At 45.4% G+C, this 27393-nt stretch overlaps 3 protein-coding genes across 4 annotated transcripts in view; 2 read left to right on the forward strand and 1 right to left on the reverse strand.

Moving 5' to 3' along the window:
- LOC146182073 (pancreatic lipase-related protein 2-like) overlaps positions 1-1420 on the forward strand; it is a 29932-nt gene extending 28512 nt beyond the window's left edge. Inside the window, exon 11 of the mRNA XM_084575597.1 lies at positions 1293-1420. Within this exon, the coding sequence (XP_084431723.1) occupies positions 1293-1380 (88 nt within the window). The 3' untranslated portion in view covers positions 1381-1420. The remainder of the gene's footprint in view (positions 1-1292) is intronic.
- The window catches only part of LOC146182072 (proton-coupled folate transporter-like), a 100234-nt gene that overhangs the window by 65256 nt on the left and 7585 nt on the right, over positions 1-27393 (reverse strand). The window contains exon 1 of one of the 2 annotated variants that reach the window (XM_084577068.1): positions 4011-4151. The exons of the other annotated variant lie outside the window; for it this stretch is intronic. The gene's annotated coding sequence lies outside the window, so the exon portion shown is untranslated. Of the gene's footprint in view, positions 1-4010; positions 4152-27393 lie in introns of those variants that run through there. 2 annotated transcript variants of the gene reach the window in all.
- On the forward strand, positions 9787-27232 carry LOC146182074 (pancreatic triacylglycerol lipase-like). Its single transcript, XM_084575598.1, has 9 exons — positions 9787-10047; positions 13905-14051; positions 14113-14221; positions 18624-18743; positions 20670-20801; positions 22429-22689; positions 24078-24198; positions 25186-25365; positions 27145-27232. Exons 1-9 carry the CDS (start codon positions 9916-9918, stop codon positions 27230-27232), a joined length of 1290 nt encoding a protein of 429 aa, XP_084431724.1. The 5' UTR covers positions 9787-9915.

A 27393-nucleotide genomic window follows, 5' to 3' on the forward strand; every position in this document is an offset into this window, starting at 1 on the left:
TGATCCGATTGATTTGTCCGTCTCGAGGAGACGGCAGCACAAAAGAGACACGCTCAGTTTGCCACACTAATTCGTCTGTCTAGACACCAAAATGTTGAGTCAGAAAACATCTCAGTAGTTTTTAACTTATAAACACATGTAGGAGAACGCTTTTCTCTTTTTTTTTCCTGCGCCTAAAGAAATTTCAAGATAGACCTGATATTATGAAGTTAAGACTCTCTTACCATCATGCTTCCTCCTGCATTGCTTGGTTTCACGAGAATTTGAGAGAGAAACAAAGGGCCTTAGCGGAGCAAAAAGATTTTTGTTTTCATTGGGCTTTACTGTATACAAGCCCCATATATTTTTTTTGCCTCTTCTACCTAGGCAAATGGTTAACATGCGCAGGCTTCTTTCCTGTATACCGGTTGCGTCTTATAAGCTGTGCCGTCCGTCTCATCCTCTTGCATGTTTTACCGCTATATTGGTTATGTAAGAAACGCTAGTACCTTCATCCCATGCAATTTCGCTGCACCATTTTCTGTTAAGGTTCCGTGTAATGTACAGCGGGATCCTTCATCGAATGTAAAGCAGCAGCCGTGACGTCAGCGCCTGGGAACGGGGATGCATACGACAAACAGTTCTGCTTTGCGCTGTCTGCGCAAAAGACAATTTGCTTCGCTTTTTAGTTTGCTTGTTTGTTTGCGGCATCCGACAAAAGCATCGCGGGTCAGAGTGAGTTATGTGCTTTGCGCGCTCCTGGGTGTTTGAGCCGGCGGCAAGCATCAGCACAAACAAGTCAGAGAAAACGGGGGAGGCGGGCGGTGGGCACGAGGAGTTCGTGTCGTAAAAAAAAAAAAAAAAAAAAAAATCTTCCAAGAAGACCAGAGGGAAGCCTGGGCAGGGGCTACGGCATCCGGTCGTCCGAACGGGGGGTAACCGAAACCGAACACCAAGAGCCGACGGGCACACCGCGGCAGTACGCTTGAACTCCGCGTCAAAAGGGGCGCTCTTTGAAGTAAGCCGCGGCAACAGCAAAAAGCCTGGACCTCACAATTTCGACCTCACACAATTACGACCTCACTCAACCTCAAACTCACGCGTGAGGTTGAGGTCCAATTTCGTGACCTCACTCAAAATATTTTGAGCTATCTCCGACCTCACCTCAACCTCACCTCACTCCGTGAGGAAGAGGTCATTTTGAGGTTGAGGTCGACCTCATGAGGTCGAAACCTCATGAGGTTGCCCACCTCTGTCCAACACTGGTCAACACTGTTCAACTATAATGGAAGCATTGTTTTCTTCTTCTGCAGGGAAAGAGCGACCAGGACTATGGCTTTCTGCTCACCAGCTCTCGGAGGTCTGACTTCTGGAAGAGCGACGCCCCTCTCACCATGCTAACCCATCCATATCTTGTGAAATAAACGCGAGCTAACTTAAATATCAGCGTTAAATTTACTGGCCAACCTGAAGTTATACGGCCAACCCAGCAAATGCTACTGCAATCACCCTACTGAAAAACGAAAAGTTCTACCGGGCAATAACCTCACACAATCTCATCAAGTCACATTGACTCTCATATGGTGCACATCATTATCATAAAATATCTTCAATAATTTATGTTAATGTACAAGAAACTATGATATCTTACGCATTTATATGCGACTTGTATGCGATTTCTTATGTGAATTGAGTGAGACTGTGGGAGAAAATGTGAGATTATTGCGTCATACAATTTTTATTTTTTCAGTAGGGAAGAATAATTTGGTTAATAAACTTCTGTATTTGATGCACTGAATGAAACCTCAAAGCGCTTCAGATTAGTTCATTGCTTCATATTCAGCGAGTGTACTTACAGTCAACTGAAGTGTGCTGCCTCAGAACTAAGACACAAACAAGGTACAGGCAGATAGGACCTGCGCTAGTCTCAGGCTACCACGAAGCAACATAGCAGAAGCGGCTGAAGAAACAGCTATCTCGGCTGAGACACACACTAATGTCGACTACATTATCAGCGACTCCAAAGTCACAATCATTAATTACGCTTACGCGAACACGAATTAAAGATTGATGCAAACAGCGAAGTCTCACGAAAGGTATACCGAAAATTTGCCTGTTCGTACTGTCGAGCAGATTGTGTAAAAAACAAAATCCTATGTCAGCCGTCACCCTACAGCATCCGGTAGAGTTTGAAGCCCAGACTTAGGTTCTCCAGATTCGAGCAACTCTTGTTTAGACATACATCAGGCGACCAACGCTGAGGGGCTTGTTAAACACAAACGCGGTCACTCTTGAAGACTGTAGACATCGCAGAGGTGGCAAGCGTATCGGCAATAAACATCTCCCCTCCTACCCCAACACGCTCCCTTGCGTTATGACGCACTACGCCTAAAGCTGAATAAACCAAAGCAAAAGATCCTGAAGACAATACCAAGATTCCGTAATGTGAAACTTGTGCTCAGCTCTGTAGCTTTCTTTTTCACAAAGCGAAAGAGAACGCGAGGGGGGAGAGCAGTAGTGGGGAGCTAGAGAGAGTGACAGTGTCTAGGCGTTTGTTCTGCCCGGTGGATCGCCTCTGGTGTTCTATGATGATGATATTATCATCATCATCACTATGCCATTGGGTCAGTGGGAGATTAATCATGGTACACTGCAGATACAAAAACTCGTGGTCAGGCGACGCAGAGCTCGTGGCTCTTCTGAGATATTTGCTTTTGCTCAAGCCTGGAGGCTGGACCTCACACCGCTTTGACCAATTACTTCAACTGAAGATACCATACGGCCTTCCCCGCTGTGACGCTACAATGTTGTGTCGCCTGTGGCTAGGAGTGGCGTTAACAAACGCCTGTTCCCATCTCATGGCAGACTCTCCAACGTGTGAGCAGTGCGGGTGTGTTGAAACCATTGCACACATACTTTGTGACTGCCCTCAATTTGAGCGTGAGCGTGCCTTCGTGGCTGCAACAATTCGTCGCTTGTACTCACGCCCTCTTACACAAGCTAAGATTATGGGCCCTCGGACACCACCTTCATCAGAAAGGAAAGCAGTGATTCCCCTAGATTACCTAGTCCCTAGATTTCTGGACATTTAACAGACTCCTTATCTTGGCGCTCTTTGGTTTCTTTTTTTTCCATTTGTTCCCTTCCCCATGTGTAAGGTAGCCTACTGGGCATCGCTTAGTTAACCTCCCTGCCTTTATAATCTATTCTCTCTCCCCCTCTCTTTTTCTTTGGTTCAGTCGGAAAAACTACAGAAAGGTTTCTGATGTTATGACAGAGCCTCTGTGCGGTTTTTGACGGGAAACCTGTTGTGACAACAGAACATTCTGTAGTAACATCACAAATTTCTGTAGTTACAACAGAAAAGTGCTGCAGAACTACAGACAACAGAAATATACTACAGAAAAACTACAGAACTACAGAAAAGTACTACAGAACTATAGAAAATCTGATGGTTACGACAAAACTACAGAATATTTTGTCGTATTTTTGACACAGTTCTGTAGTTTTTTTCGACTGGGACGTGGCTCCTTCCCTTACGGCGCGGTTGAGGTGTCCACAGAAAACAAGTGAAACAGCTACCGCGCCTTTCCCTTCCTATAAATCAATCAATCAATCAATCAATCAGTTTTCACTCGGCTACACCGGAAATGGCATCGATGGCGATGCGGCTCGACCGCCAAACGGTCGCATAAGAGCTGTGCTCTAAAAGACGATTGTTGTAAACAGAACGTACTGCTTAGCTCACCATAATGTTTTTTACGAAGGCTGTTTTCTAAGGCACATGTTTCGAGGCTGAGGCATTGCAAACTGCGCGCAGTATTTACAGAGAAGCAGGAAAAAAAAGACGGAAACAGTCGGTCACCGACATTGCCAAGGATCTAAGATATGCGAGGCATAAAACAGGTAGGCATGCCAACACGAACTAAGCAAACAAACGCCAGATAGTCACCCGGAAATTCGTGCCGGTACGAGGCACAAAACACTAAATCTTATCGAAGCGGCTCCTCGCACATGGTTGCACCGTTTACCTCAAAGATAATCCGTTGAACACGATGTGCGAGGTGCAAGGTTGACTGTTGCACAAAGCAGAAAGGAGCGCTCGCAGTAGCCGGCGCAGGAGCCTAAGTTACCGCTGTGCCAGCTCCGAGGCATCACCACACGAGAAAACCTGGCACAAACGTGGCAACCTGAGAATGGAAAGGGAAATACGCTGCTCTCAGTAACCGTCCACACTACATCCTTCCGCGTTCATCATGCAGAAACAAACTGGAGCCAATCGTCGCTGAAAAGCAATACCGGCGTGGTCCATTAACGACGTGAGTATACGTCGGAACAAAAGCGATTTACAATTGCATTTGATTGTCGTGATAATCGTCATCCTGAAAGTACCAATTTATATCATCATCAGGCAAAGTTCCTCTCCTCGCGAGACCAACGTATCAAGAAATTGCGTCAAACTTATGTTTTCAACGGGAAACTGTTTACAAAAGCGATTTTTCCACACAGCGCAGGACTGCATCATGGCAATAAACATATCGGCAGATCACCGCTCAGAGAATATCTCATTTTTTGTCATTGATTATCAGAAACGCCTTTTCATGGCAGACATCAGTCGGCGCGACGGCAGGACAGACTCGAAACCCAATATCATGATACCATCGGAAGGTTACACCATTCCCATCAATATTTTTATAGAATATTCTAAAGTGGCCTCAAAGTTATAATTTCCCAGAAAGCTGGACTTCGGACTCTAACATTGATCCCCTTGCAAGCCCTGTCCATCAACAACAGTGATCCCCCATCCCAATAATTCCCCCCAATGTCATCTCCCGACTTTGCTCTGTACTGTATTTTGCGCTATGTGCAAATATATAACAGCTTACAAATATAAAAGGTGTAACAGACCACTAGTAATCGATTGATGGAAAATGTGAATAGTTAAGAGCGTTGCACTTTACAGAAAGTAATTAGTTTCTGATGCACACATTACGTACAAGCCTAATTACAAAGAAGCATTCGCATTTGTTGAAACATCAGTAGGCATTAAGGTATTGCACAGTCAGGTTGTGGATGAGGTATACATAAATGTGCAAGAAAACTTATGAGAGTCACTCAAGCTCCGACTTTAAGGGTAGGACGGAGAGGCGTCCATGTGCTGTGCGATGTCAGCACCCGATAAAGATCGCTAGGCGGTCGAAATTACTCCGTTGCTCTCCACTACGGCTCATCTCTCCGCTTTCCCTCCCACTTCCCTTCCTTGAATTACGGCACGGTTAAAATACGGTTGAAATGTCTACTGGTCCCGCCGGGGTGGTGCAGTGGTAAGACGCCCAACTACTGTGCCAGAGTACCCGGGTTCGAACGCGACCTCGGCGGCTGCCTTTCGATGGAGGCGAAACGAAGAGACGTCCGTGTGCTTTGCGATGTCAGCGCACGTTGAAGATCCCCAGGTGGTCGAAATTACTCCCCAGCCCTCCACTACGGCTCCTATTTCTCTCTTTCCACTTTCACTCCCACCTTTCTTCCTTCCCTTACGGCGCAGTTGAGGTGTCCACAGAAAACGAGTGACATAGTTACCACGCCTTTCCCTTCCTATAAATAAATCAATCAAAATATCTACGGAGAAAGTGTGAAGGTACTAGGACTTTCCTTCCCTGTCAACCAATTTAATTTAGCATGCTAATCTGAGAATTTCGTGCGGAAGCGCTAGTCCCAAAGGTCGGTTTAGTCGATGCCAAAGTCAAAGGTCAAGGTCAAATGTCAGACGTTAGGGGAGTGGTCAATGGTGGTCAATCGGTGCACATACACCCATGGCTTTACTATGTTACGCGTTGCTTAGACATATTTGCCTGTGTTTGGCAGGGGCTTCAGAACGGCATCGGCCAAATCCGTCCTGCGAGCCTATTGGAGCGCATGCGCAATAAGATGTGACGTCATAGGTGGTAGAAGGCAAGCGACATGACCGGGAACTGATTGGTATGCCAGTGTAAGACGCCACGAGACCGCATAACACGGCCGAGTTCGGCTTCTCCTTTGAAAGAGGCGCGTAAGGTGGAAATTTCGAAGCCTCTGGAACCCTCGGATCGCAGATCAGAGACATTGTTTCTAGAAAACGCGGGCAGATTCGTACGGATTGGTTGAAGCGGTAGTTTGTATCTACGCCCGGTGGCCTTTCACACAGTGTGTTAATAATTATGAATGTGTGCTGAAGCGTATGTGTCAGATAATTGGGGTACAGTTAAAGCATCAAACGAGTGCGCACTAGCACTGATCGGAAAGGTTCAGTGAAGTGACCATTGTTTGTAAAGTCGCTAAATAGCCTAGACTTCAAGAGGGAACGGATTAAAGTATAAACGAAAAACGAAAAACTCATCAACGATGTTAGCAGGAAGAGGGAAAGTAGAGAAATTCACTATCTTGCATGGAAGCGCTAGTAAGCTATGGCTGAGGAGGATGACCTTGGTGTGGAAGCAATACACGATAATTTTAGAAAAATCACTATGGAGTGGGCAGTTGAGGTACGCGGTAGAATAGCAGGATAGGTAGGATGCCGGTAAACTATCTAAGGAGACGAAATGACTTATTTTGAATTGCCAAAGCATGAAACCCTTCAACCCTACTGATATTGTAGAACTGGCAGCGCTATCAAAGATAATCAGTAAGAGCAAAGCAATAATTTTAAGGAAGTATGATAAAGTGAATTTTTAGCATGCTCTAAAGTCCGGCGGTAGCCTGAAAGCGGTCAGAAGGCAGCTAATGATAGGAAAAATAAGTTGTATGCCCAGCCAGACAATGCCGGCAATGTCATTACTTATAGCTAACTTATATTTGTGATATATTAACTATATTTGTGATATCAATTATCCCCCCCCCTCCCCATTGTAATCCCGCTTGCAGGGCTGTGGGTATTGCATTAAATAAATGAATAAAAAGATAATGCGAGTGTTGTAGCCGACGTTCTGGACTAATCTATACAGGAGTCGAAGTAATCAGCACAATAAAGACAGTGCCAGTAGTGCAGAGCAAACAGACATTCCGCCGGTAATGAAGGCATAAATAAAGCATTAAAGACAATGAAAAGGAAGAAAGAAGATTGGGGTGATCATTAAGGGAAATACAAAGAAGGACAGTGTGTACATCGTGTTGGAAAAACACGCCACCCTGTAGACGCAATACCTCTTGATTGTGGAAAAATACCAAAATTTTCCCAATCCATAATGAAAAGGACGTCAAGGACATGAAAATTAACAAACCGATCAGTATTTTGCCTGAATATTATTTACCAAGGTAATCAATAATAGAATCGGGACAACTTTAGAGCTGAACATCATCAAAAGGACCAGGCAATCTTTCGTACAGGCTACTCTGCAATTGATTATATTCATGCTGTCAACCATCGGCAATTATAATGTTAATCTAGAAATATATACTGTGATACAAGGCCAGCCAGCGGCAGGTTCGCTTGACTCCGCGAGAAAAGAAGCAACAGCAACTAACAAGCAGCGTTCGGTCAACACTTCGTTTTCTCAACCGAAAATGACCGATGATGACGAATATTTACGGATGAAGATGAGATTCATACACAGTGCTTTCATTATGTCATTAAAGAATCCCAGATCTACCAGGATAATCATTCAAAACGTATGAAGCCCCTGACACTTATAATTGAATGCTTCGAACACTTTTTCTTAGTTCGAATCATCGACGAGTGGATCAAATTGTCAAAACATGTAGTAGAGTGTTCTGATGTGCACGCATTTGAAAAATGCACTTTGAAAATATGTAATCCCCTGCGCAAAAGTGGAAAGACAATGCTAACTGCTGCAATTATTAATTTTGTTTATAAAAAGATGCACCAAACAAATTTGTTTGGGCAAGGTGGCAAGCATAGTAGTGAAGCTACCCTATGCTTAACTTAGAAATAACCGCTAGTGTTGACAACTGTTGACCGTTTCACTCAATACATTCCAGTGTAAGCTTTCAGAGTTTTCTATGAAATAATAACGTGCTTGAATCTACCTTTATCTGCTTTGTGTGAACCTGGCGTTCTTTTTTCTGTTATTGATACGTTTTTGTTTGTTTTTCTTCCAAATGTTATCTGTTTTATTGTTTGTAAATTAGCAGAGACCTGAGCGTAGATACATTGTTATTCTGCAATGTAAAAAAATAGCAACTCGTATCTTCACATATGCTTACAGTATGAATCAATCAATTTCAACGCTGATATGAATAAAACCCTAACTAATGTTTCTAGTCGTTCCAGTGAAAATCGCCCGTCCAAAGTAAGCGTACTCTATCGCCTCAAATAGTAGGTCTGCGCTATGTCATACAAATATCAAGAGCAGCTTCAAATATGTTGGTGCGAAGTGCCTTTGTTTTCTGCGCTACATAATTTGGGAAGAGCTGGACGGTCAAGTGCAGTAGTATCCTTACAGATAAAAAGAAAACGAGGTTGGTTAAAAAAGCAAACTCGAAGCAATTTTATCCTAACACGAAGGCAGGTAGGAGAGAGTCTGTTAGGTAATAGACTATTCTGACCGAAGAGGAGCAGCAGCGGTCGAAAGTCAGATACAAAGATGATATCTCAGCTGACGTTGATGACAAAGCTGAAGAAGTAAATGCGAAAAAAAAAAAAGCATTTCCTCTTTTTATTTCTGATGCATAGTCAATATAGAATCTCTACGTTTTCGATTAAGCCATGCTCCCTTTTGCCCCATTCCGCAACGCTCGTCACTTAGTGCGTCACACTTTCTACTGAAAGATCCCATTGTCTTATGCATATTGCAAAGTGTTTTTCGTTATGGCGACTCTGTTTCCCTTCTGACAGTAAATTTCTCCGCTCTCTGCCATTGCACAATTTTTCACGACTCACAGACTGCTCTCACGAAATAAACATCCGGAATCTTAGAGGCTCGACGCAGCGCAGTTTGCGCATAAATATCGTATGGCCTGGTGACCTTCGACTCGTAGTTCAAAAGCCATGCGTGCACACCGCGAAGCCACCCTCCGCACTCTGATATTTGCAATCGCCATCATTGTGGACACCACGTGTCAAGAAACCTTGCCTTCACAGCCCGAACACGAAGGTGAGCTCGAAAAATTCACTATGCTCTTTTTTTTATTTATTTCTGCCCCTCGTTTCCGTTTCTTGTGCTGTCAACAAACAGCCACATTTCGACTTGAAATCAGAAAAGAGACATTTTTTTCTTTTTTCCTTCTGACGTTCACTTTAATGGCAATGTAGGGCAACAGGACGACTGTTTTTCCCAGGCCGAAATTTACCTGCAAATACACTTTGCTTCGCAAAAATTATTACTGTGGTTGCAATATTTGCGTGGTGGCAAGATTAGCGTGCCAAACAGAGGTCTAAAAGCTCGTCTTTGAAGTTCTGCATTTTCCATCGTGGTTACTAGCGTAGCATATATTTTTGCTTCTGCTGTACATTGAGTGGGTAATATTGCGTCCCCTAAGCTAAACATAATGTGGGTCACTTCCTTTAGTAGCGGTTAGGCGAGTAATAGCCTCTGAAGGGAGTTCCTGTTGAAGCACCCCATTAATTGTTGGGTGTCACTGCTGGTCAGGGTACCCCTGAACAGATCTAGTAGTCCTATAACAGTTGATATAAGAAATTGTATCCTCGTATATAAAATTTTACTATCAATACCCGACGTCTACGCGACCCTCAAAGCCGTCTCATTCGCCTCATTTTTACGCATTAAGCAATTTTGAGAACAAATTAACGCACCTTTATTCATCCAAATACTTTGTTACTGTGCTTTTTTAGCTACCTTCTCAGCAAGGTGTTACGGTGAACTGGGCTGCTTCAGCGTTAATGGCGCCTTCTACCATCCCCTCTACCGGCCCATCAACTTCTTCCCTGAGGAGCGACACGTGGTCAACACCAAGTTCCTGTTGTTCACGCTCGAGACCCCAATGCAGGAGGACGTCATCTCGTGGAACTCCAGCATGGAAGAGATTGGCAGGAGCCACTTCAACGCCACTCGTCCGACCAAGATAATCACGCACGGCTGGCTGGACACCGTATTTCTCGGGTCGTGGCTCAAGGTACACGTTGAACGTTTGAGGTGTTTTAAGGCGAAAGCTTTAAATGCCTCATAATTTTGTCCATTCGGTCACACTATAGCTGTCAATCATCCGTACTTAGCCACGCCGGGCAGGATCTTAGTTCTCGTCTAGCGTCATACCAGCGCGGTAGCAATGAAGACAGCAGCCGCGAGTTAGTGGTAGATAGTGACTGATAACAATGGTTTGGTTTTGACGTTTAACGTCCCAAAGCGACTCAGGCTATGAGAGACGCCGTAGTGGAGGACTCCGGAAATTTCGACCACCTGGGGTTCTTTAACGTGCACTGACATCGCAAAGCACACGGGCGCCTAGCTTTTCGCCTCCATCGAAAAGCGACCGCCGAGGCCGGGATTCGATCCCGCGTCCTTGGGCACAGTAGTCGAGCGCCATAACCACTGCGGTAGTTAGTGATAGTGAGAGTAATGATGATAATAATGAGAGAAATTACTATTACGCCATCACCTATTGACGTCATGACAAGTCGTGACGTCATGACCGTATGTGACGTCACGACTGATCATTAAGTCAACAGGCAATTCACGCGTATACGAGGCTGACCACGCCGGGCGTCCGACCCAGGCGTCCGTGCGGCGCCTTTTATTTGATGCTTCCTCGAACGCTGCACCACACATAATACAGAAGCAGACGCAGTAGAGCAGGCATCAGCGGCGTTTCAAATTGGTTTACAGAAAAGAGAAGGCGCAGTATCTGTCACAGTTCTCGGCGGACACCTTAACTTTGGTGTGGCTGATCCCGGCTCTGATGGGGCTGGGACAGGTAGGTCACCGCCGCTTGCGGCGTGGGCTAGCCTACCACCGAATTTTTATCTGTTGTAGGCCGTCATTTCACCCGCCATTGCTTCGGTGGTGGACGACGGCTGTTGTTACGGCGTGCTAGCGGTCCGTGCAGGTCCGTGCGTTTTCTTTTCCTTCTTCTTACAGCCACAACAACACCTTAACTGTGCCGTAAGGCAATGAGGGAAGGTGGGAGTGAAAAAAAGAGAGAAAGAAGTGCCATAGTGGAGGGCTTCGGACCACCCGCACTATACAGGCTTTCGCCTCAATGCAATTTAGTGTTCCAAATTGCCCCCCCCCCCCCCCCAAGAATTTTTGTCCTGCTTACTTCGTCCTAGCTAATAGATCAATCAGCTACCTGGGAGCTTTGCTGTTATCTCAATGGGGGGCTCAGTCAATTTTCCTGGCTATCGAAGCTTCATTCGGTCGGGGTGGCCCGACATAAGGTAGAAAGTAAATCGTAATTTTCGTTACGTCCCAAGCTGATAGCAAAACCTGTACCATTCTCATCACAACTTCACGCCATGCCATCTGAAAAAACCCTCCTTAATCTGCATACCCCACCTTGATTGAGCTGCACATAGCCCACGCAGCATTACCGGAACATGTAATCGGGTAATGCAGCGGTTTGAGGGGTCAGAAGATGAGCGTGTCGCTTCGTAAAGTAACGTTCTTGAGTCCCCATTTACAGCACTGCTCATCCATCCTTAACAAACGTGAAAACACGGTGACAGATTTATACCGACGTCAAGAGCAAATGGTAAGGAAAAGCTGAAAAATAGTATTGGTCCAGTGAAAGAATATTGAAGAGAATATAATGGCAACCCGAAGAAAACGAGTTACCATGACAGCTCAAAATTCATGAAATGTATACGGACTGCCTCGTATCCTTAGGTATGAAATGAGTGTATAGTTGAAGTCCGAGCAGAATCGAGCCAATCTATTGCAGTCTGGACTAAAAGCAGGTCATATTTTGCTGTTGTGCCAAGATGCAGTGACCAGGCTACATCACTAACCGAACCGGAAGCTCCACATTCACCTCTTCCTTTAAAAACAACCGTTCACCGCAAAAGGCATATTCCACTGATTGACTCCGCAGGAAAAGGGGGCACGCCTTGTCTTGTGAAGCCTGCCCGTAAGACTGCTAAGTACGGCAGCACCACTCTTGTACGGACCAAATTAATGACGTAATAATCTGCCAACATCGACTTTGTTTTATCATTCTGCTGCACCTGATGCCAACATTCATCATGATACTTGACCCTAATCGCAAAATTGAAACTTAGACATAGCAATTTTGTACAGCTTCTTAGGCGGAATGGAGGTACTCAATTGTGCATTTTCTTTAAGCGGACTAAAGCTCTGTTAAGGTTCGTTAGTTTAGTTTTCTATGTAACGTAGCTCAAGCATCTGGTAAAAGAACTAAACTAGCTAACACAATGTGGGCAACAATGACGCTGCCATCTCGGCGCCAAACGGTTAACAGAGCCACCCCTACTTTGTCGCCATCCTATAATCCAGTAAGCGCAATAATTCGCAAGGAGGACCCTACACAGCGTCTAGTGCACTTTCGAGGAGAGAGGTGACAGTAATGATGCTGGGCAAGGGTGCCACTCTATGAAGATACGATCACGTAGTAATAACGTGCAAAAACCCATACACCCCGCTTAACTCACCCTTCCCCTTTCCACAACATTGAAAATTAAAGGAAATGCAATGACCCCACCCTCATACGTGGAAAATGCATCAATTTCAGTAACTCAAGAGAGAACATTTAGCGCCGATATTTCTCGTTCACGCGGGTTTAATGGTCATTATATCTCTCAGCAATAGTCCATCCCCATCTTTCGTGTGGTTACTGAGAAAGTTGAAGAGCTGAAGTGGCGTGACTCACAAAGCTATGACACGCTTCAGTGCAACGCAGCAAGCTGCTTGGTCCGAGCCAAGTGACGTCTCGTGTGAGAGCGTAGTTCTTCTCCCTCATAACTCCTTCCATTGCTGTGACGACCTTCCAAAACACATGGCCTCATCATTTAAAGCAAGCATTGCAGCTACATCTAGAATACATTTGCTCCTATCAAATCACAAGGCATAATTTATGGTTATATAGGGCTTAGACAGAAGTGCTACTTAGAGTATATAGAATGTTGGAAAAGTAAAGAGTGGTCTAAAACTAATGAAAGTCGCAAATTTTACGTTCTTTTGCTGAATATAAAGCTCAGTAGTACTACGAGCGGGCTAGTTGACTAGACGACTCCGAAGACCTCTGGCGCTGCATAGTTATACACAAACACAACACACACAAGAGATTAAAGCAAGACGTTCACACCGATGATGCGCTCGCTACCAACTGGTTGTTATTTGTGATACAAATACGTTTTTTTGTGATGCATTCTTTTTATTCGTATCACAAATAACAGTCAGTTGGTAGGTTTAATATCTCGTGTGTGTGTGTGTGTGTGTGTGTGTGTGTGTGTGTGTGTGTGTGTGTGTGTGTGTGTGTGTGTGTGTGTGTGTGTGTGTGTGTGTGTGTGTGTGTGTGTGTGTGTGTGTGTGTGTGTGTGTGTGTGTGTGTGTGTGTGTGTGTGTGTGTGTGTGTGTGTGTGTGTGTGTGTGTGTGTGTGTGTGTGTGTGTGTGTGTGTGTGTGTGTGTGTGTGTGTGTGTGTGTGTGTGTGTGTGTGTGTGTGTGTGTGTGTGTGTGTGTGTGTGTGTGTGTGTGTGTGTGTGTGTGTGTGTGTGTGTGTGTGTGTGTGTGTGTGTGTGTGTGTGTGTGTGTGTGTGTGTGTGTGTGTGTGTGTGTGTGTGTGTGTGTGTGTGTGTGTGTGTGTGTGTGTGTGTGTGTGTGTGTGTGTGTGTGTGTGTGTGTGTGTGTGTGTGTGTGTGTGTGTGTGTGTGTGTGTGTGTGTGTGTGTGTGTGTGTGTGTTTGTGTATAACTATACAGCGCCAGAGGTCTTCGGAGTTGCTGAATATATTTGATGATGAAAATATACCCGGTTAACGTATTTTATTGTATTTTTGGTTTATGTATTTTTTTTTGCAGGCCATGAAAACGGCATTCCTGCTGGTTGGCAACTTCAATGTCGTAATCATCGACTGGCGAGGAGGCAATGGTTTTCCGTACACGCAAGCCACAGCCAACACAAGGCTGGTCGGAGCTGAAATCGCTGTCTTCATTGGAAAGCTTCAAGTATGGCTGAGAATAATTTGCGCGCGGGCGACAACCCACGCCAATTGACGCGGTCGTGCAGGCCCTCTTCGGTGCAAAGCCAGAGTCGTTTCACATACTAGGCCACAGCCTGGGTGCTCACGTGGCCGGATATGCCGGTGAAAGAGTCCAAAACCTTGGGCGAATAACAGGTGAGCTTAGTGCTTAGTGCGAAAAGAGTCATGCGGTCACAAGAACCGAGGAAAAATGTTGGTTGTACCTCGCTGGTTGTCATAGCAGCTGTTGAGCTAGCAGTTGTGGAGTCACCGAAGCGGCGATGCCCGAGATGCCCCTGTGGCAGGGCTTCTCTCCCCTATTGTTTCTATTTGGTAGGGCTGAAGTCCCAAAGAGACTCAGACTATGAGAGACGCCGTAGTGGAGAACTCCGGATATTTCAACCACCTCGGGTTCTTTAACGTGCGCTGACATCGCAAAGCACACGGACACCACTCCGTTTCGCCTACATCGAAAGTTCAAAACGCAGCCGCCGGCGATCGGGATCGAACCCGGGTGCTCCGGCACAGAAGTCGGGCATCTTAAGCACCACAGGCAGGTACCCCCTAATGCCTCTGGCACGCCAATCGCTCTTACCACATCATTAACAATTGCCTCTATACGGCGCCAGATACCCCCTTTCCGTGTTAAACATGTGACGCAACCGCTCTCAGCGTAGCATACAACAGCAAACAAAGGATCTTCTGATACCGTACCTGTTGATTCTGGTGTTCCCCAGGGGTCCGTACTAGGTCCTCTACTGTTCTTACCTTTTATTAATGACGTTGTTGATAATATATCTGTTCCTGATAGATTGTATGCAGATGACTGTGTGCTCTACAACATTATTAACTTTCTCCGGGACCAAATTATATTAAAAACCAAGTTTTCAAAAGTAATAGAATGATGCGAAAAGTGGCAAATGACAATTAACTATAAAAAAAAAAAACAGTATTCATGTGAATCATCAAAAAAAAAGTCCCCTTTTGTTCCTGTACTGCACTATCAACATCACTCTCTCAGAAGTAACGCATTACAAGTACCTCGGTCTCTGGATAACTAATGACTTATCATGGACAAAACGCATCGACACTGTGACAGCTAGTCCCCCCCCCCCCCCCGTAAGCTTTTTTCTTACACTATATTTAAGATCAGCTGCGCCAAACGTACGATCTCTCGCATACAACACCATAGTCCGGCAACGCTTGAATATGCCGTCATAATTAGGGACCCGTTCACCGCATCGAATACCGACAAACTGGAACGCATCCAACGAAAAGCAGCAAGGTTTGCCTTTAAAAAACATGGTCGTAGCTCATTTACGCGATTTCTTCAGCAATGTAGTTTTCTGTCAGTAAGTGAGAGGCATCGCATTTGTAGATTGAAGTTCTTCTTTCAGTTAATAGCAGGACAACACAAGATCTGGTATTTTCACTTTCTCGACAGGCTACCAAATGAGACAACGACGCGAAAAAACAATAACACTTCTAACCTCAAGAGTTGAATCCTTACCCGTGTTACACGGGCGTTTTCAACGGCCGTTCAGTTGAGCGTCAGTTGAACCCTGTAACGGCCGTGGGAACGAAACTGTGGTGGCTGCGCTCACACGGCACTTTCCACACGTCGGGCACTGCGGCCGCCAGATTTTATATAACATTCCTCACAAGGCGCTATGTCGGCTTAAAAAACCAGTAATAAATTCATGATAACTTACTTGTGAACCTGGGCCAAGTCTTCCATCTTGTGCTTGATCTGTTTGACTGTGACGCACACAGCGTGCCCACATTCCTCGTTTGCGAGCTGGTTGAACAGCGCCGTCATCCTTGCGTATACGGGCGCATTGTGTTTCTGCGCTCGCAGTTTGGCAAGGTGATCTTGCCACATGTTGATAAGTAAACGCGTCAGTGACGCTGTCCAGGCGAAGCGTTTTTGCGCCGGAGCGCTCGCCTGCAGCGGAGACACGCTGCTGCTGGGGGCTGCCATCTTGCCTACTTCACGACGAGACGGACTGAAACGGCGGCGGAACGGCGACCGGTCACCGTTGGTGTCAATCGCCGTTGGATTTTCAACGGCTCTCGCGCTGCCGTGTAACTCCGCCTAACGGTCGTTAAAGCCAGCTGCCGTTTTCCTTAACGGCCGTTAACGTGCCCGTGAAACATGGGTAATAACACCGAGGTTTGGGCCAGTTGGTAATGATCCATATTCAAACCCATTCGCAGCACGAATAAAACAACGACAGGAAGAAAACACACACGACAGGACGAATGCATTCGTCCTGTCGTGTGTGTTTTCTTCCTGTCGTTGTTTTAATCGTGCTGCGAATGGGTTTGAATATGAAATATGGGTATTCGCAGCATAGTTGACCTCAACAACCTTACTAACGATGAGGTCAAACAGAAATTATTAAGATCATTTCAAGAGCACCTGAAATAATTCACCAAGATTGTTCTGCTTTTCTGTATGTTTATTTTTGCGTATGTACCCACCCTGCTAGGGTCCTTAACAAAGATCGAAGTATGCATAAAATAAATAAATAAATCATATTTGGCATCATACCATTTGATTTGCCATTAGCATGCAACTGCTAGTAAAGTTGGAGGCTTGTTAGAGACAAGAATTTGAACCTCCAAATGTTTTCCGTACAGTAAAGCGTTTAACGCACTGCCAAACTCTGTGCCAGACTCTCCATGCTAAATCGACAAAAAAAAAACCATCACGAACGATGACAAACGCTGCTTTCGCACATCCTAATCTGTTCTAACGGAGTTAAGCCCAGGATAATGTTTACTTACTTTCTTATTCCCCTGGGACATCATCAATGCTTTTGTTGTTAAGCTGGGCTGAGGCGAATAGATGAGACCTAGTTCAGGTCACACCCACCTGAGTTTCAGTTTTTCGCCGTTCTAATGCGCTCTGCGCGACTGTAAATAGGACCTGTCCACTGGAGCTGATCTTCTTGCGCCTTCGGTATAAACGCTCACTGCCGGTATTTTTTTTTCTTTCTTCAAGTTAGAAAGAATAAATAGAAAGGCAAACAAACGAAGAAATGAATGAAAGAACGAAGAAGTTTGTGTTGGGCAGCAGAATGCCGCAATCGAATAGCCATCGCGTAGAGCTGTACGCATATTTTATTTCTGACAACACAGGACAGTGATTCACTGCTGCACAGTATGGTTAGAGGAGTACAGAATTTCTGTTAGATAGCAAAGCCAGGCTGATCCAGTCGATGCTAACAGTGTTTTTAAGATCTAAGCTTACGTTGTCGCAACCGCAAATGACGTCGAGTCAAAACTCCGCAGCCAACATCCGAGCACCGATTAGAGTCATCAGGCCACCGATTTCCCGTCATCCCTACGCCGATTTCTCTTCACGAGGGAACCGAAACGGGATCATCTTGGCGACAATGGAAATTATGCGAGACAAGTTCTCTTCTCTCTAAGCCCCCGTAGAGGACAATGGTTTCCGCCACTGTCCCACGTACTGACGAACGTAGAAAACCCCCCGACGCTTGCGGTAGAGGCGGCAGCAGTTAGAAGTGCATTCAGTCCTTCGGATCAGGTCTATCCCTATGCGGCTGCGTCAGCTCACGTTGTTTCCGCCTTTACAGGCAGACATATACAGGCGCGGAGAGCACTCAAACGCCCGACTTCTCCAACAGTCCTGCGAGGCCCGTAAAAACTTCATGCTTACTTACATAGTCTTAATAACGGGAGAAGCAGCATCTTTATTTATTATTATTTTTGCTTGCATTGAACCAACGCAGAAATTTCAATTGCTGACATGGCGAATACCGACAACCTAGCAGTACTATACAATACAAGCAGGTCGTCAACCAACAGTATCCGTAGGCGAAGTTCTAACAGATTGTGTTCTTTCTTGCTCTCTCCTCTCAAGTGAATATAACTGCTACGTTACGCAAGACGGATTTGAACATATCGACATTTATCGGGCGAGATAAAGTGTGTGCGTTTGTGTGTGTGTGTGTGTGTGTGTGTGTGTGTGTGTGTGTGTGTGTGTGTGTGTGTGTGTGTGTGTGTGTGTGTGTGTGTGTGTGTGTGTGTGTGTGTGTGTGTGTGTGTGTGTGTGTGTGTGTGTGTGTGTGTGTGTGTGTGTGTGTGTGCGTGCGTGCGTGTGTGCGCGTGCGTGCGTGCGTGTGTGCGTGCGTCAGTGCGCGCGCGTGTGTGTGTGTGTGTGTGTGTGTGTGTGTGTGTGTGTGTGTGTGTGTGTGTGTGTGTGTGTGTGTGTGTGTGTGTGTGTGTGTGTGTGTGTGTGTGTGTGTGTGTGTGTGTGTGTGTGTGTGTGTGTGTGTGTGTGTGTGTGTGTGTGTGTGTGTGTGTGTGTGTGTGTGTGTGTGTGTGTGTGTGTGTGTGTGTGTGTGTGTGTGTGTGTGTGTGTGTGTGTGTGTGTGTGTGTGTGTGTGTGTGTGTGTGTGTGTGTTTGTTTATATTCAAAATAGATACAACGTTCACTTTTTCCTTCCTGCTATTCGTATAAGCGAAGCCATGCCTCCACGATTGTTAGCACCTGCAAGTCTTATGACTGCCCGACATGGCATTGCAGGCATGGATCCCGCCAAGCCCTACTTCCAGGGGATGCCAAAACAGGTCCGGCTTGACCCTACCGATGCCGAATTCGTTGATGTTGTCCACACAGACGGGTCGTCCTTTATTCCGGCCATATGTAAGTGGTGATTCATACACGGGTTGAATTCATAACAGAAATGACAGTGTGATCGATAATAAGGCCAGTAATAACAAGACCCTTAACAAATGGACCGATCTGTACATTGCAGATCACTGACTTGTAATCAGTTACTTGTAATAATTTCATGTTGTGTAATTTGGTTATCAACTGATTATAAACAGTTACTTGTAACATTTACAGTTTGTGTCATTTTGTTATCAACTGATAACTTTTACCAAAACAGTAACGCTTCAGGTAATTCAGTTATCCTTTCCTGCAATTTAATACCGGTCGAAGCATTCCGCAACTACGAGACGAGAAGATGCGCAAGGTGTTAGTATGCCACCGCACTAAAGGCTAGCGCTTTCAATGAGAAGGTGTTCAGCGTAGCGGCTGATCTCTTCAGTAAGCTTTGCGATTTCATTGCCAAGTTGTAAAGCAACTGCTGTTGAAAATGAATGTGTAAAATGTGTTCAACCAAGCAGACTAGTTCATTGCAGTTTGACCGAATGTGTGTTTGACAGTAAAGAACAAATAACAATCGATTACTGTTCTGTGCTTATTCAGTTTTCTCTGTCTGTAACTGACCGTTCTAATCAGGTACAATTCAAATGGAATAATCGTAAATGCAATCGGCTAGTTATTTTCTGTGATGTGCACAAGGCTGGTACATTTTCCAAGTGTCCATGGCATCATATTAATAAAAGGTTAACTTATGCAAATTCGTATAGGCGGACGACTATTTCTTTCTGAGATCAGAGATCTAGTCTCTTATTGTGTAACAGTGGTAAAAGGGTTCAACGACAATGATCCGAAGCGGAAACTGCGCTGGTTAACTCAGTGTCACATGATATTTCGTTTCCATAAGAATAATGATGTAAACTTGTTTCGAGGAAACAACTTAGCAGATCGAAAACACTCAGAGATCGAAAACACTCAGGTGCTTACCTTTTCATGACTTCCTCCTTGAATTGTATTGAAGTCGAGCGCTTAACACCGTATAATTCCGTGATATTAATTCCATTCAAACTCGTCTAATAATGCATTTAAGCAAGTTTAACTTACTACTGAACTGAAAACTCTACTTAAGTTGAGGACAACCCAGAGAGCTATGGAACGAAAAATGGTAGGGGTAAAATTAGGAGATAGAAAGCGTGCGGAGTGGGTCAGAGAAATAACTCAAATTACCGACATTCTAGTAGAAATTAAGAAGACGAAATGGACATGGGCAGGACATGTAGTGCGAAGAGAGGATAACCGATGGTCGTTTAGGGTAACAAACTGGATTCCAAGGGAAGGAAGGCGTAGCAGGGGGCGGCAGAAAGTTAGGTGGGCGGATGAGATTAAGAGGTTCACAGGGGTCAAGTGGATGCAGCTAGCACAGAACCGGGCTAAGTGGAGAAATATGGGAGAGGCCTTCGCCCTGCAGTGGGTATAATCAGGCTGATGATGATGATGATGTTGTTGATGATGATGATGATGATGATGATGGATGATGATGATGGTGGCGAACTGAAAACAACACTCACGGTAAGTCATAGCAGCACTGTTTTGTTTTGGTTTGTCTATGATGGCTCAAACATACATGCATGTGTAGGACGCGGTTCGTTGATAAGAGTAGAGGGCAAGGTAATGGGTGAAGTAAACAAGTAGTGGTTAAGGTAAACTCGTAGACTATAACCGAGGAGCATAGTCTAAAACGGAGAGACACACAGACTAAGCCTCAGAACGTAGGCTTTTTAAACGACGTTTTTCTTATAGCTGTGACCATGTTCATTTTATTGAATAATGAGTGAGCACAAATGTTCATTTGACGGGACAGCTCTAGTTTCACTCACTGTTTTCGCATGTTTTGTCTCCAAATTGCACTGGAGAGCACTGCGCATGTTGGCGAATGACGATCACGTGTCCCTCTCCGTTCAGTTAAAGGCGAAGGCCTAGGGATGCACGACCCCGTGGGGCACGTAGACTTCTACCCGAACGGAGAAACCGATATGCCCGGCTGCAACCTCCGCTCCAGTATGTACAAGTTCGTCACGGAAGGCATCGTAAACGGTGAGAAATGCATTCATCTTTACAACTCTGAGTCAGAAATAAATATCTCACACAGAACGTCAACTAAACAATACGCACATGTTGGGCAAAAGAACAACCTAAGAGAAAGCTCCGGCATTCATCTGTTGACGCCGTATATAGATGAGTTAACAGCCACGCCCAAGTCTATTGTTTCTGTCGTCCTCTCCACTCGCACTCGTTCGAGCATCATGCTCTCTGGAAGTACTACACTGAAAACAACGGACTTAGAATCAAAAGACTTGCGTCTGAATAGTCAGAGTACCGCAAGATAGAATTGCCCTACCAAAAACACTAGGTGATGAGACATTATGAAAAGTAAGCTGTCATCTGCGGGTGTACACAATAGAATGCAAAACGGTGTCGTTGTTCCTCCGCGTAAGCTTCTTCTCGAAGCACAGAAGGACACAGAAAGCTATATTAGGCAGGTTTCAACCAATCTTAACCCGAAGCACTGCGCCCGGAAATTGAGCTCTTCTCGGCGTGGACATAAAAAGAGCCCTCCACTACAGCTTCCCTCAAAAGCAGTTTCTAGGCGCCAAACTTGTAGCATACTGTCCCAAACTAATGTGCTGATCACATTCGTTTCGGCCCAGCAAGACCAATAACTTTTTCCTGGTGTATATATGCACACAATTTTCAATAAAAATGACGGTACAGCCCTACTGAAAAACCAAAAGTTATACGGGGCAATAGCGTCATAAAATCTCATCTAATTGCATAGACTCTCATACGGTGCACATCATTATCATAAATTATCGTACATAATTTATGATAATGTACAAGGAAGTATGTGACCTTATGCAATTATATGCGAAATGTATGTGATTTCTTATGTGAATTGAGTGAGATTGTGCGAGAAAATGTGAGGTTATTACCTCATACAATCTTTTCAGTAGGGAGGGAAGAACGATCAAGCGGCTAGCTTATGTATTCAATTAAGGCTTGCAAAAATGGCCTCTATAGGAGGAGGAGGAAGATGAGGAGGAAAGGCAGGGAGGTTAGCCGGTAAAGGAACTGGTTTGCTACCCTGCACTGGAGGAGAGGGGTAGGTGGGTACAAAAGTTGTGGGTGAGAGAGGGATGGGTGAAGACAGTACAGTTACATCACAGACATGTCACGTGACATCACGTCACAGTCTTATCACGTAACGTAAAAAATCATAGCCTTTCGATCAGTCCTGTGCTTTTCATAAAGCGGAGCAGTGCCTGAGAGGCCTTCACCGCTGACGATCGCCGTGGCCAGGGACCTAGGATCTTAATTTCAGTCAGTGGGCGTCCATCTAGACGCTTCAGCGTACGGCATAGACACTGTCTTTCCTCGTTGTATATGGGGCACTCACAAAGAATGTGGCCTATAGTCTCGTCGCGCCCGCAGTTTGTACATGCAGGGCTATTTGCCATACCTATCACAAAAGAATAAGAGTTTGTAAATGCTACACCAACCCACAGGCGGCACAATGGTAAAGGGCACTTTCCGAGTAGGTTGAACCTTCCAATCGCACCATTGCATTTACTGCTCCACACTGAAAAATAACTGATTAAGGTGCGCCTTTTTGCTGCTTTTCCTTACCTCTCCGTACTTGGATTAAGCACATATGCCTGTACAGGTGCCCGCGCCGTGGCCACTTGCAGCCACCAGAGGGCTATCGACTACGTCATGGAAACCATCACGGACGTGCACTGCCCGTCCCTGGCCTTCGCCTGCTCTTCGTACGAGATGTTCGAGAAGGGCCGCTGCGCCGACTGTGGTCACGATGGGTCACTCTGCGCCCGAATGGGAATACACGCCGACGAATGGAAGCGATTCAAGGACGACAGTCGTTCCGAGCGCATGTTCCTGGAAACGAACGGAGAGTCGCCCTTCTGCGGCGAGTGAACTTGGATACTGCGCAGTTTGTTTGGTCGGGAAATTATTGCGCCGCGTATTAGCGTTTAGCTTGCAAAAAAAAAAAAAAAAAAAAGACTTTGCACCGTTCCAAACGTGTCTTAAAGATACGCACGCGATTTCGTTGCAAAATTGTGACACAACCGTTCTTTGTACAGCATTCAAGGTGGTGTCATACCATTTCTCTTTTCATTTAGCACCCATATACTAAGCAATTCGAAGGCTAGTTTCCAGCAGGGATTTAAACCAACAATGCACATACCCACGTTAAGAACCCCAGGTGGCCGAAATTTCCGGAGTCCTCCACTACGGCGTCTCTCATAACCTGAGTCGCTTTGGGGAGTTAAACCACATAAACCGAGCCAAACCAAACTAGTTATATGCCATTAATTGCTTACCCCGATAGGAGACAGATACCATCCATTTCATTTCCACAAAAACCACGCCAACTAAATACGTTTATCAATTTACCAAACTCCGTGCCGCCCCGCCGGGGTGGCGCAGTAGTTAGGGCGCTCGACAACTGTTCTCAAGGACGCGGGATCGAATCCCAGCCTCGGCGGCCGCTTTTCTACAGAGGCGAAAAGCAAGGCGCTCGTGAGCTGTGCGATGTGATCAGTGCACGTTAAAGAACCCCAGGTGGTCGAAATTTCCGGAGTCCTCCACTACGGCGTCTCTCATAGCCTGAGTCGCTTTGGGACGTTAAACTCCACAAACCAACCAAACTCCGTGCCAGTTTGTCAATGCTGAACCACCGAGCAAAACCATATAAAACCTGCCAAGCTGTACTTAATCGTTTCAAGCGGAGTCAAATCCGGGCTGATTTTACGTGTTATCGTTGCAGCTCGTTCCGCCAAATGGGCGCTGCTGCCGTGACCTGGGATAGCGCAAACAGTCGCCAATCGTGTCGAGAAAAAAAAAAAAGTGGCTCTTGTTAAGCTTTGGTTAAACCTAGTCCGAAACGATAGCTGAATTCGGTCATCGTTTTTGCTGTCGGTGTTGACACCTTGCAGCACCATTGCGGCGGCGTTTCGCACAACGCTCCACTAGGGTTGCCGGCTTTTCCGTCACTTTTTTCGCTTTGACCTTGACCTTTGGTGGGAACATGACTACCCAAAGTGGCTGTGGCTTAAGCTCTAACTTGACCTCGAAGCTGTTTGAAGGTCATGGGAAGCACACGGTGACCTTGGATTTACCTCGAGTAGTGAAGCTATCGCTTCAAAACATGCATGCTATTGCGTCCGCTCTTAGGCAATGCCTAAGCGTCTAGCAAGATTTTTTACTGTCCATGCAGCCACTATTTTCAACGCGAACTTTAGGTTTCTCTAGAGTATACCCAATTGAATTTGCACGTTTTCTTCTTTTATGCAGCATTCCACTATTTCATAAATGTGGAGATGTTATGGGATCCCAGTGCTGAAGGCGCTAGCGGAGATCTGTTTCTAAGGCTGGAAGGAACAGATGGCAGCTGTGACATAAAGGTCAACAAAGAGTACGTGGCAATTAAGGATATCATCTTAGCACTCTAGTCAGTTAATCGGTGGTGATCACTGACCGAATTGATTACTTGAAATGTGCATACTTTACGCATAGAAAAGAGCAAACAAGAGTAAACTGCTCCTACTGATCATATAGGTGAAGAACCGAACTGGGTCGGGGCTAAAATATCGTAATTCCATTACACAGAGCAATAACTGCGCTTAATCATCGGCAGCACACAATTTACATCCCATGATTGAACGAGCCTTGCATGTCAAAACATTCGGGAGGTAGTTTTTTATTGCGAAAGCAATACTACTCGCACTTTCAAGCCTTCGCGTGACCCGGGCCGCAGTTACGTCTTACCCACGTGACGCACTGACATCACACCCCACGTGACACACGGGCTGGCAGGAGCTGCCAACTTGGGTCTCTCGTTTCACATGGGACGGTTATGTCAGAATCAGTCCGCTAGGACCCTGGCATTCACGTTACCCCTATAGGCCACTAAGGCACGTTCATATGGGTTGGTTAAAGCGAGGCTTTATATGTGGGCTGAGGAAGAAGAAAAAGAGAAGAAAAAGAACGCTCAGTCACGCGCAGCTAATGCTTTCGCTCAATATTTGTTTCAGCAGCGTTGAACCCTTGTAATTTTTTAGCTTGGATTTGGACATCAAATAAACGGAATATACATAAGGTCACGTTACAGGCTTATAGCGACCTAATATTTAATCACTTTCGGGCGGATGATTATAGGATAATTTGTCAGCACCCCAAATCATCGTTACTTTGGCGACCGATCTTGGGATGCATGAATTGCAACCGACCCTGTAGGTAGAAAGCATGCAAGCAGACTTTTGAATCAGTCGTTGTCTGGGCCTTGATTATCAGTCTGGCAGTCATGAAACAATTCAATATTCTAGCTCGTAGTGTTTTTCATATACTTTTACTTTAGGACAGCAGTGAAATGGTTCCTCGTTTTCGGCTCTCTCTTTTTCAGCACGATCACCTTCTACCCAAAGGCCACGTACACCTTCGTTGCTAAGACACCAACTATCATCGGCGACATCAAAAGAGCATCCGTCACGTACCAGGGCGACACGCTCTTCGACATTTTCGCGCCGAAGATGCTCTTGTGGAGAGTCGGGATCATGCCCATGAACAAGCCGACGAATAGACAGTACGTGATCACCTGATAGTAGTACTGCTAACTTGTGCAGCTGTACCGCATTGCGTTGTTACTAAGCGTCTCAGACTGAACAAACCAGTTCCTCACAATTTACCGCCCATCTCGTAAACTACGCGACGATGCCGAAACATTTCGCGTTAGGCGCTCGTACCCAGTGAGGTCCTAAGCATGCCATTTGAGCATGCCATTTCTGCACACGCCAATAGTTCGTGTTCCTTCCACCAGGCATCACGTTAAACATTACGAAAAAATGAACTGCTAGAAAATGTGTGTTACCTTTCATAAAGCTAGCATATCACGCTAAAACTGCAGCGAAAGGAAGACGCTAAACTAAAGTAGAAATGCATACGATTCATCACAACGCAATTGAATTGAAACCATTCCAGAACCTGTTATAAACGCATCTGCCTTCCGTACATTGCAGAAGAAAAGCTGGTAGCTCCACAACTCAAGTGAATCGAGGTGTTTTTGTTATTCCACCACTACAGAATAAACGTAGAATTCCACAAGGCTGCCACTAACCACCATCAAATAAAATTAACATGCTTTTCTAACATGATAATTAACAGTATAAATAACATGCGCTAGTAGACATGCTCTTCTATATTCATGGCAAACGATATCATCACCCCTCTATTGTGCTGGCAAAGCTCGAAGCGACTTGAAGGGTCATTTTGGTTCCCACTTAGTTGGATTAAAGGTCGTTATCGCTACTTGTATTAATGTGAAAGTTCCTTGGCTCCTGATTGGCGTGGACGGTAAATGTAGACAACATCTAGAATTGTGGGCAGAGCGTCTCCGCACGAACTGTAAGAAAGAAAAACATTGTCGCTACTGGGTTTCTAACCCATGCCAAAACGAACACACCCATGATATCGCCGCAGTTAAACACCGCAGTCGATCACGCCTCGCGTAAAACTGCAACGCTCTCTCGCGCTGAGTAGTAGATCGTCTTCGTCAAATTCCAACTGCAACACACTATCACGTTGTGCTTTGAACAACGTCTTCACTAAGTTCCATTGCGTCGCTCCTCCATTTACTCTATAGGTAAATACACCATACACATACGCCATCCGGCCGAGTGCGGCCAAGGTCCGCTAGCATAATGCCGGGCGAATCCACCAGGTGGCAGGACAAAACTCGCAATGCTTTTGCATTACTGCACCTAAGCAGACTGAGTGCACCCCTGGAATTTTCAACAACGGAGATGGCAAAGCATCTCACTCTCCCAACCTTTCGATGACACTTTTGCAAACTTGTAACCGCGGCCTAGATACGCATAAAATTGTGCAGTCAAAATCACTCCATTGATAGTAGCCAAAACAATCACTTTTTCATAGTCTCAAACACTGAGCACGAAGTCAAGCCGACATTGGTCAACTATAAATTATGTATATGCTTAATTTGAGGAAGGCTTCTCCTAACAATGGTCATATTTTCAATATCCTCGCATACCCGCGCAGCAGCTTATGTAACGAGTTCAGGGCTTATGAGCGCAAAAATAAAATGTATAAACAGGACCAAACGAACACAGTTCTTGAAAACATGACGAAACGCGGCGCATCGAAACAAGCCCTGCGCTTTCATAGACGTTCTTTTTATCGGATATACGCATCACCAGCTAGGCGAAGCACAGGCCGTTATGAAATGCTGCACCCCCGAATTAAAACAATATATGAGTATGTGTCGCACGCTGTGCAAGAGGTAGAGACAAGCATAGAAATGAGAAAATTGTAGTTAGAAACTTGTACTCTTTCGTTCTTTGTGCAGGCAAAAGGACGAAAGGACGGCGTTTTTCTGTTCCCCTGCACTGGGAGGACTTTCTTCCGGGAAGTTAACGCATTTGTCGTCATGCTGATTTTTTGTTTTGCGAACTCTGCTCGTATAACTTCGCGACTTCTACACATTTGTATCTGCTCCTCACTAATGCTGATACACCTGCGGTTGTAGCTGGCACTGCGAGCAGTGACATCAACAGCCACTGCCCCACGTTCGTCGTCTATTCATGCTCAATTTGCT

This window comes from Amblyomma maculatum, chromosome 8, assembly GCF_055883805.1.
Source record: "Amblyomma maculatum isolate TAMU_Amacu chromosome 8, ASM5588380v1, whole genome shotgun sequence".
Taxonomy (NCBI): domain Eukaryota; kingdom Metazoa; phylum Arthropoda; class Arachnida; order Ixodida; family Ixodidae; genus Amblyomma; species Amblyomma maculatum.

Excerpts from the sequence above, each read along its gene's own strand:
- LOC146182074 (XM_084575598.1), top strand. The coding sequence starts at position 9,916 with ATGCAGGAGGACGTCATCTCGTGGAACTCCAGCATGGAAGAGATTGGC. Across the intron at positions 14,222-18,623 it reads AAACCTTGGGCGAATAACAG|GCATGGATCCCGCCAAGCCC; the intron begins GTGAGCTTAGTG and ends ATGGCATTGCAG. Across the intron at positions 25,366-27,144 it reads AACAAGCCGACGAATAGACA|GCAAAAGGACGAAAGGACGG; the intron begins GTACGTGATCAC and ends TTCTTTGTGCAG.